The 10,525-nt window shown below is 38.3% G+C and overlaps 1 protein-coding gene and 1 long non-coding RNA gene across 2 annotated transcripts in view; both read left to right on the forward strand.

Annotated features, from left to right (window-relative positions):
* LOC107756547 (bromodomain and WD repeat-containing protein 3-like) overlaps positions 1–10,525 on the forward strand; it is a 19,206-nt gene that overhangs the window by 6,100 nt on the left and 2,581 nt on the right. The window contains exons 12-33 of the mRNA XM_016573707.1: positions 363–403; positions 527–631; positions 810–963; positions 1,100–1,234; positions 1,849–1,977; positions 2,068–2,293; positions 3,007–3,141; positions 3,386–3,561; positions 4,079–4,174; positions 4,805–4,975; positions 5,083–5,159; positions 5,501–5,702; positions 5,780–5,878; positions 5,994–6,101; positions 6,238–6,362; positions 6,557–6,639; positions 7,093–7,204; positions 7,303–7,364; positions 7,445–7,636; positions 9,108–9,219; positions 9,318–9,379; positions 9,472–9,615. Coding sequence (XP_016429193.1) covers positions 363–403; positions 527–631; positions 810–963; positions 1,100–1,234; positions 1,849–1,977; positions 2,068–2,293; positions 3,007–3,141; positions 3,386–3,561; positions 4,079–4,174; positions 4,805–4,975; positions 5,083–5,159; positions 5,501–5,702; positions 5,780–5,878; positions 5,994–6,101; positions 6,238–6,362; positions 6,557–6,639; positions 7,093–7,204; positions 7,303–7,364; positions 7,445–7,636; positions 9,108–9,219; positions 9,318–9,379; positions 9,472–9,615 — 2,746 coding nt within the window. The remainder of the gene's footprint in view (positions 1–362; positions 404–526; positions 632–809; positions 964–1,099; positions 1,235–1,848; positions 1,978–2,067; positions 2,294–3,006; positions 3,142–3,385; positions 3,562–4,078; positions 4,175–4,804; positions 4,976–5,082; positions 5,160–5,500; positions 5,703–5,779; positions 5,879–5,993; positions 6,102–6,237; positions 6,363–6,556; positions 6,640–7,092; positions 7,205–7,302; positions 7,365–7,444; positions 7,637–9,107; positions 9,220–9,317; positions 9,380–9,471; positions 9,616–10,525) is intronic.
* LOC107756558 (uncharacterized) lies at positions 8,593–9,626 on the forward strand. Its single transcript, XR_001641829.1, has 4 exons — positions 8,593–8,654; positions 9,108–9,219; positions 9,318–9,379; positions 9,460–9,626. It is a non-coding gene; the product is annotated as an uncharacterized LOC107756558 (long non-coding RNA).

A 10,525-nucleotide genomic window follows, 5' to 3' on the forward strand; every position in this document is an offset into this window, starting at 1 on the left:
TTGGGTTGCATTGGTTAGTCACTCAATTAATTCTCTTGTGCTTCGTTCTCCCCCTTCTGAATTATGTTGTATTTATAAGGAGTTATCACAAAGTAAGTCTGTTTAGTTGTGCTATCTTACAATCAATATATAGTAAATGTAAGTTAAAGTGTCGCCGATGTAACCGGTTAAAACTTGGAGTGGCGATGAGGTCTTAAAATGTATGGAAAGAGTCTTAAAAAGGTATTAAATTTAACTCCATGATTCCTGTATATACCCTGATTGTAGACTGGAAAATGAGGAACATGTTAAAAATTAAAGTTTGAATGTCATAACTGTATATTGTGCTGACTTAGAAGTACAACAATGTTTTTGTTTTACAGGATAAAGTTGTAGCTATTCAGTTTTGCAATAACACCGACAGGTGAGTTTATTATCAGCGTTCACTATGTGCTTCCTTTTGTGTTTGTTCATTGGGATGTACCTTTTGTCTTTACTCTGGGTGTTTTTAACTCTGTGTTTGTGTTTTGGCTGCCTCTGTATCCAGTCTCAGGTTTGTGAGTGGTAGTCGGGATGGTACGGCTCGGATTTGGCATTACCAACAGCACGAATGGAAGAGTACCGTGCTGGACATGAGCGCCAGATTACCAGGGTCAGTATGTGTACATATATCTGTTAACTGTGGGAACAGCCAGGGTTTCTGAAGCACAGTTGGGACCAAATCTAATTACATTAACATTAAATGTTGTTCTTTTGAAAAATAAATCTATTTGGTTCTTCCGTTATGTGTATTTTTTACATCTGTGTGGACATATGTATTGTGTTCACAGGAGTGCTGTGATATCAGGCGATGACAAATCGACCAAGTTGGTGGTGACCATGGTCGCGTGGGATCGTTACGATCGCTCCATCATCACAGCTGTTTCAAACTGCCTCCTCAAAGTCTGGAACTCAGCAAATGGCCAATTACTACATGTGCTGTCGGTATGTGTGCATGCATGTGAGGCAGAATTCAGTCTGTTCCTTTGGGTTCCTGTTTTTGTAATTCTAAAGAGGCGCTTCCTATGATTTATTGCCCATTATGTATGGATCATTTATGCAAATGTTCCTCTGTTCGTAGGGTCATGATGATGAGGTGTTTGTTTTGGAAGCACACCCCTTTGACTCACGAATCTTGTTATCAGCTGGTCATGATGGTAACATCTACATCTGGGACCTCAGTAAAGGCCTCAAGATCAGAAACTTCTTCAATATGGTGAGATGACGTTTCAATTCTAAAAAGTTCACCAATTTTAAAAGTAGTTGACATAAAAGATAAGAAACTACTCTTCAAAAGTTTGGGGTAACAAGTAGAGAAGAAATTAATACTTCAGCAACTTAGGATGTATTAATTCGATCAAAAGTGGCAAAAGATGTTGATAATGTTCCAAAAAAGACTTATATTTCAAATTAATGCTGTTTTTAAACATTCTTTTAATCGAAGAATCCTAAAAAAAAATTTATCAGTTTTCATAGAAATATGAAGCAGCACGACTGTTTTCAACTGTAATAAGAAAGAATCATTTGACACTGAGGACTTGAGTAATGGCTGATGAAAATTCATCATTGTCATCACAGGAATAAATTGCATTTTAATTTATATTAAAATCATTATTTTAAACTATAATGATATTTAACAATATTGTTATATTTTTTACTTCATTTTTGATCAAATAAATGCAGCCTTGGTGAGCATAAAAGACCTCATTCAAAAACAGTAAATAATTTTACCAACCCCAAATTATTAAACGGTAGTGTCTAGATGTTGATAGAAATGCTGCTCATCACAGAAATGTAATTGTTTTCTCTTTCTCTATTTTTCTGTGTTAGATTGAAGGCCAGGGTCATGGTGCTGTGTTTGACTGTAAATTTTCTGTGGATGGGCAGCACTTTGCCTGCACAGACTCTCATGGTCATCTGCTCATCTTCGGATTTGGGTGCAGTCAGCCTTATGAAAAGGTACGTTTGTGTCCCAGATATGTGGAATTCTGAGCTTTTTGTGCAGTTGATTGAAACCACTCGCATTCCAACGCTTCACTCTGCTTTCAGATTCCAGACCAAATGTTCTTCCATACGGATTTCCGGCCGCTGATCCGGGACTCCAATAACTTTGTTCTAGATGAGCAGACGCAGCAGGCACCCCATCTTATGCCTCCACCTTTTCTGGTGGATGTGGATGGGAACCCCCACCCACCTCGTTGCCAGCGCCTGGTGCCAGGCAGAGAAAACTGCAAAGAGGAGCAGCTTGTGCCACAGCTCGGCTACATGGCTAATGGTAAATTTAGTTAAGTTTAAATGGTGAATAACAAAAGACTCAAAGCTTTACTGCATGATTAACATGCATCTTATTGCTGTAGTAATAGTTATTATTATTATTTTTATATAGATTGCCTGTTTTATTTATAATGATCATATAATTTTATACAACTAATTATAGTCAAATTAATAAATCATTTCTGTAGTAGAAATTTTGAAAATATTCTGCCTTGTTCATTCTGTAGCTACTGTGCAACACAATTTCAGTTGTCTATACCAATGAAATGTCATTCTTGTTACCAATGTCAATGGTAGAGTGAAAACGCATTTTTACTTCATTAAAAAAAAATTTGATAAATTTGGGGGGAAAAATTACATTTTATTTTTAAATAAAAATGATGACATGTAGTCTTCAACCCAAAATACTTATATCTGTCCTTCTGGTACTTTTCATTTTGACTAGCAACAGCACTAGAAATGTTACTGCTTGTCATTTGTCTGACTGCTCAACAGGACAATCTCTTGGGCATAAATTTACTTCCTGTTGAATACTATGAATGTGACGACCTCAGTAGTGTCCTGCACACATTGCATGGCTAATGTTAATCATATTAAATGAAAAGCTCCCTGTGCTAATAGTCATGTCATATGTAGTCGTCCTTTTATTAGAGAACTAGTTTAGGCTTTATTTTAAATTAGTTTAAGAAAGTCATTTAATGTTTTTTTTTTTAGGTGATGGTGAAGTGGTTGAGCAGGTGATTGGCCAGCAGACTGCAGAGGAGTCTCAGGAAGAAAGCCCATTGGATGACCTGATTAGGCAGCTCCAGCACCAGCAAGATGAGCGACTCCACTCAGGAAATCCTACAGGTGAGAACAACCCACAGTTAACCTTTTAAAATGTTTTATAGAAATTTCAATGATGTGCTGGAGCATTGTTTTCTTATGGTACAATTATTACACATTGAAAGGGCAAAATGCAGACGGTATAATCTATTTTTTCTCTTTATTGCATTAAAATTATTTTGCATTTAAGACATTAGTTGGCTTAAAGGTCACTTATATAAAAGCTGATAGTTTAGAGGTTGTGACATTTAAAGCTGTTGATCAGTAGGTGCTGAGGTGGCAGGTGGTCCTCTGTCACCCCCTAACGTTGGGCTGCGACGTAGCGGACAAGTTGAGGGTGTACGGCAGATGCACAATAATGCCCCCCGCAGTCAGATCGCCACTGAGAGAGACCTGCTGGCATGGAGCCGCCGCGTGGTGGTTAATGAAGTCCAGTCTGGCATAGTTGGGAAACACTTGTCTAAAGTATTTAAGCTTCTGTATTTAAAAAAAATATATAAGACCAATGGTGAGCATGATGGCAATACTCACCACAATGGCTACACCACCCCATCAGCTACACCACATAATATATATATATTATGTGGAACTAATGTAAACCTAAACTTAATCTATAAAAAACAAAATTAATATATATATTACTTTGAAAAACAGTTTGCCAATAAAATCTCTTGTATTTTACATAGAGCTGTTGCACATAATAAAAACACAAAGTGAATTTTTAAATATGCCAGTTTTTTATTTAACTTTTTTTTGTTAACATGACTAAATCAATCACGAATCTCATTCCACAATAATAGGTTGTTGTTGTCTAAGGCGTTTATTGAAATGATTCACTAGAAATTCCCCTTTTAAATGTCCATTGTTTCCTTTAACTACTCTAAACTGACCTTGTGTGAATAGCTTTGAGAGTTTTAACACCCAACACTGCCTTCTCACTGATGTGATGTATTTGTGCATGTTTAGAGTGATGGAAGACAGTAGGCGTGCTAAAGGAGAGGTAGAAAGGTCTTTCTACAACATTGAGAAGAAGAAGAAATCTGCACCCACAACAGGAGTGAGTTTTATAGAGTCCAGTCTGGCATATTCAGGTACAAGTATGACAATTTAACAGCTTTCAAATCAAACAGAAGTAACAACTGGTAGAGCAACAATGCTACCAAAAAACAGAAATTTATTCTTAAATGCCTTTAGTGACAAAATAGCTCACCGTGGTCTAAAGCAGTGGTTCTCAACCTTTCTGACACCAAGGCCCCCCATTGTCCACAGCAATATTCTCCATATACAATACTTCTCCAGTTTTCCATGATTTACTGAAAAAATAATTTTTCCACAATAATAGGTTGTTGTTGTCTAAGGCGTTTATTGAAATGATTCACTAGAAATTCCCCTTTTAAATGTCCATTGTTTCCTTTAACTACTCTAAACTGACCTTGTGTGAATAGCTTTGAGAGTTTTAACACCCAACACTGCCTTCTCACTGATGTGATGTATTTGTGCATGTTTAGAGTGATGGAAGACAGTAGGCGTGCTAAAGGAGAGGTAGAAAGGTCTTTCTACAACATTGAGAAGAAGAAGAAATCTGCACCCACAACAGGAGTGAGTTTTATAGACATGAAGACCTATAAAGTCAGTGCCGAACTGCAGTATAAACCTAAACCTCGTTTTTCTCCCTCTTTATATGTAGAGTGAGCCGGTGGGAGAGAGCGTTCGCATGTTACGGAGGCCTCAGCGCAGACCTCAGCAGAGGAGACACGCATATCAGACCCGCTCGACTCGAGAAAGGAGACGCAGCACAAGTGTGCTCTCGTACACCCATAACGAGGAAAGTGTGGCAGAGTCCGACAGTGAAGTGGAGGTAAGAAGGCAGTGTTGGCGAATTATTTTAGTGAATTGTTTTTTTTTTTTTTACCATATATATATATATATTTGCTAATTTTGATGTTTCTGAATGTGTGCACCCAGCAGGAGGAGGAGCAGATTGAGAACAGTGACGTGTCCTCTGATGGTGAAGCTCAGTGGGAGAATGACAGTAGCTCCAGGTTCAGTCCCAATCACAATATTTTACAACATAAAAGAACATCAATAATGCAGATGAAGCATTCTGATTTTGGTCTAGAACTAGCTTAAAATTGTTTAAATGAAGCTTTAATTCTTTTGCAGCTTTTAGTCTTGACTCCATATAGAATTAGACAGGTGTAACAACAAATTTTATTTAGACCAATATTAGAGATTAAATTATAGATAGTACTATTGTAATTTTGTTTATCCATTTTTAATTAATCATTTCTATTTTAGTTTTTAGTAGTCTTTCAGAATGTTGAGAGAAGTTTTAAGAATTTTCTGGGGGGTTTTCCGTTTCCTGTTTATATATATTTTACAGTGACTCTTCTAGCGAGTATTCTGATTGGACAGCGGATGCGGGAATCAACCTCCAGCCTCCGAAGCGAACAACTAGAAGGCTGCCGGCTCGTGTTGTTGGGAGCAGTAGCTCTGAGGACGAGGAGGGGACAGGGCAGGGAGAGGCTGAGAGAACGAGTAAACGCACTGAAAAGAAAAAGAAACCTAAACAGACTAAACAGCGGGTTAGCATACATCTATCATTCATCCATCCATCCATCCATATTTTCTCTTCTATGCTAATGTGTGTGTGTGTATTTAGTCTGTGCCTGCTGGCGATTTAGAGGAATGGTTGCCCCCATCTTGGATCATGGAGACAATTCCAAGACGATCACCCTTTGTACCTCAAATGGGAGATGAGGTGAGTCCCTTCATTAAATGTAGGCACACACTAAATGACCAGAAGTACATACAAGGATTTTCATCATATATGCACATCTTTCTTAAGCCATTTCTCTTTCTTTGTTCTTCTGTAGCTAATATATTTCCGTCAGGGTCATCAAGCATACGTCCGAGCCGTGTGTCGTGCCAAAGCCTACAGCATCAACCCTCAGAAACAGCCCTGGAACCGCCTGAACCTCAGGGTAAGGGGCTTATTTCCTGTCTCATCACCATTCCCACTCGTTATTAGGCATAATTTAGTTTGCATGACAGTGGTTGGCCCATTCTGCATCCAGACCAACAGGAACTTGAAAGTATGTTGTCTGTGTGTTCTCTTAGGATCAGGAGTCTGTAAAGGTAGTGGGTATTAAATATGAAGTCGGGCCGCCCACTCTGTGCTGCCTCAAACTGGCTCTACTGGACCCCACCTCAGGGAAAATGACCAACGAATCCTTCAGCTTGAAGTATGTACACTTATACTCTCAAAAACACACAAGCACATTGTCTTATATTTTTATTTATTTACTATTGGTATTGGAATAGCATAATAAATTACGATAAATACTAAATTCTGATGAATGCATTTAAAATAAATATTAGGATAGTTTTTGATCATGAATATATGTTTAATGATAGCTGTCTCTGTGTCTCTCTTTAGGTATCATGATATGCCTGATGTCATTGACTTTCTGGTGCTACAACAGTTTTACAATGAGGCCAAAGAACGCAACTGGCAGCCTGGTGTGTTTGTGCTTTAAACTGTGGTATATGCAAGAGCCACTGATATCTTAGTGCAAACAAACTTGGGTAGAGGTTTGCTCAAAGGCTGTAAATGATGCCTCAAATCATGTGGCTTGTTGGGGAAAGGCAGGTTGTCACTTTTTTAAGTGATTGAGCATCATTACTTGGTGGATAAGGAAGTGAGAGAAAAAAATCCCATAGATTTACATTGAAAGATGGGCCTGAGCCATACCAAAAAATGGTTGATTGGGTTCTTTTGATTTGAGCAAGTAAACAACCATCCATAACACATTATTAACTGCATAGAAACATGCTATAATGCTTGCAGGATTAGTGGCTGCATGGCATAGATTATTGATCTATTAATGCTGTGGTGGTAAAGACGAATATGTTTATTATGATCATAAAATAGCATATAAGTAGCAAATAACAGCTGTGAATATCTGTATGTAGGTCAGCATTTCAGGAGCATCATTGATGATGCTTGGTGGTTTGGTTCGGTGGAGTGTCAGGAGCCATTTCAATCTGACTATCCAGACAGCCTCTTTCAGTGCTACATTGTCAGGTACGTAGATTTGATCACTGCTCTACAAGAGTACAGAGTTAAACCTTGGGCTTATTATTGCCGTAAATCTTTTTAATAATTGGTGTGTTGTTTTGCAGGTGGGATAATGGAGAGAGAGAGAAAATGAGTCCATGGGATATAGAGCCCATACCTGAAGAAGGTACTGACACACTTAAAATCGGACACTAAATCAGCCAGTCACATTCGGGCATATCTAATGGTGTGATTGACCATCTACAGCTCCACTTCCAGAGGAACATGGGGGCAGTGTCCCGGTCACAGAGGACGAGCTTCAGGCCCTGCTGTACACCCCTCAGGAGGGAGAGTGGGGGCTGCACACACGAGATGACGAGTGCGAGAGAGTCATCACAGCCATAGATCAGCTGCTAACACTCGGTATGGCAAATGCACACAAACCACCTAAAACTATTCGCAGGATTTTTTGAAAATATTGAACTTTGTTGGTTGGTCTTCTATATGTCAGTTGCTGATTAGCGTTGTCAAAATACCAGTACAATGAAATTTTATGATTCTCAAGCCAATTTTAATACCAAAGCAAAACTAGATCACTGATGAAAGCCTTTATTAAAGATGTTAAACAATTATTAATACATTTAAGGAAAATATGTTATTAGCTGAGAAGATTTTTTTCAAGTAATTATTCACGTGGACAAAAGTCAGTAATTTGCAATAAAATATTGCAAATAATTTGCAAGCAATGAACTGAACATGAACACCTTAATAATTGTATCCGTGTTGTCTTTAATGTCAAATACTTACATTTAACCAATTACTTCATTCAATCAAAATATTTTAAACTTGCCGATAACACTTGACTTTATAATTGTATCTAAATTATAGATTTAAAAAACGGGAGCTAATTTTATGACCGAAATTGTTATTGTCGATTATTGCTCTTGATATTGTAATAATTATTATTAATTTCGATTTAATAGAATACAAACTTTTTTGTGTTTGTGTTTTAGGGGAACGGCTCATCATATATTCTGGCTTTGGCTTCACAGACAAACATGTCGGTCCATGACGTTAGTCTAGTCTAGCTCAAGTTATGCAAAAACTCCTGTTATAATCACTGAAGCTACGAAATGAATCTTTTATTTACATCGTATCTGCAGTGTTGTTTATGATGAGGGAAGTCGCGATCACAAAGAATTCAATCTGTGAGCGTGCACACTCAACAACAACAGACGGGAAGTCGTGGCCTAATGGTTAGAGAGTTGGACTCGTAACCCAAAGGTTGCGGGTTCGAGTCTCGTACCGGCAGGGATTGTAGGTGGGGGGAGTGAATATACAGCGCTCTCTCCCACCTTCAATACCACGACTGAGGTGCCCTTGAGCAAGGCACCGAACCCCCAACTGCTCCCCGGCATTGACTTTCTGGTGCTACAACAGTTTTACAATGAGGCCAAAGAACGCAACTGGCAGCCTGGTGTGTTTGTGCTTTAAACTGTGGTATATGCAAGAGCCACTGATATCTTAGTGCAAACAAACTTGGGTAGAGGTTTGCTCAAAGGCTGTAAATGATGCCTCAAATCATGTGGCTTGTTGGGGAAAGGCAGGTTGTCACTTTTTTAAGTGATTGAGCATCATTACTTGGTGGATAAGGAAGTGAGAGAAAAAAATCCCATAGATTTACATTGAAAGATGGGCCTGAGCCATACCAAAAAATGGTTGATTGGGTTCTTTTGATTTGAGCAAGTAAACAACCATCCATAACACATTATTAACTGCATAGAAACATGCTATAATGCTTGCAGGATTAGTGGCTGCATGGCATAGATTATTGATCTATTAATGCTGTGGTGGTAAAGACGAATATGTTTATTATGATCATAAAATAGCATATAAGTAGCAAATAACAGCTGTGAATATCTGTATGTAGGTCAGCATTTCAGGAGCATCATTGATGATGCTTGGTGGTTTGGTTCGGTGGAGTGTCAGGAGCCATTTCAATCTGACTATCCAGACAGCCTCTTTCAGTGCTACATTGTCAGGTACGTAGATTTGATCACTGCTCTACAAGAGTACAGAGTTAAACCTTGGGCTTATTATTGCCGTAAATCTTTTTAATAATTGGTGTGTTGTTTTGCAGGTGGGATAATGGAGAGAGAGAGAAAATGAGTCCATGGGATATAGAGCCCATACCTGAAGAAGGTACTGACACACTTAAAATCGGACACTAAATCATCCAGTCACATTCGGGCATATCTAATGGTGTGATTGACCATCTACAGCTCCACTTCCAGAGGAACATGGGGGCAGTGTCCCGGTCACAGAGGACGAGCTTCAGGCCCTGCTGTACACCCCTCAGGAGGGAGAGTGGGGGCTGCACACACGAGATGACGAGTGCGAGAGAGTCATCACAGCCATAGATCAGCTGCTAACACTCGGTATGGCAAATGCACACAAACCACCTAAAACTATTCGCAGGATTTTTTGAAAATATTGAACTTTGTTGGTTGGTCTTCTATATGTCAGTTGCTGATTATCGTTGTCAAAATACCAGTACAATTAAATTTTATGATTCTCAAGCCAATTTTAATACCAAAGCAAAACTAGATCACTGATGAAAACCTTTATTAAAGATGTTAAACAATTATTAATACATTTAAGGAAAATATGTTATTAGCTGAGAAGATTTTTTTCAAGTAATTATTCACGTGGACAAAAGTCAGTAATTTGCAATAAAATATTGCAAATAATTTGCAAGCAATGAACTGAACATGAACACCTTAATAATTGTATCCGTGTTGTCTTTAATGTCAAATACTTACATTTAACCAATTACTTCATTCAATCAAAATATTTTAAACTTGCCGATAACACTTGACTTTATAATTGTATCTAAATTATAGATTTAAAAACGGGAGCTAATTTTATGACAGAAATTGTTATTGTCGATTATTGCTCTTGATATTGTAATAATTATTATTAATTTCGATTTAATAGAATACAAACTTTTTTGTGTTTGTGTTTTAGGGGAACGGCTCATCATATATTCTGGCTTTGGCTTCACAGACAAACATGTCGGTCCATGACGTTAGTCTAGTCTAGCTCAAGTTATGCAAAAACTCCTGTTATAATCACTGAAGCTACGAAATGAATCTTTTATTTACATTGTATCTGCAGTGTTGTTTATGATGAGGGAAGTCACGAGCACAAAGAATTCAATCTGTGAGCGTGCACACTCAACAACAACAGACGGGAAGTCGTGGCCTAATGGTTAGAGAGTTGGACTCGTAACCCAAAGGTTGCGGGTTCGAGTCTCGTACTGGCAGGGGTTGTAGGTGGGGGGGGGGA

The sequence above is a fragment of the Sinocyclocheilus rhinocerous genome, unplaced genomic scaffold (assembly GCF_001515625.1).
Source record: "Sinocyclocheilus rhinocerous isolate Xijiao unplaced genomic scaffold, SAMN03320098_v1.1 scaffold743, whole genome shotgun sequence".
Lineage (NCBI taxonomy): Eukaryota > Metazoa > Chordata > Actinopteri > Cypriniformes > Cyprinidae > Sinocyclocheilus > Sinocyclocheilus rhinocerous.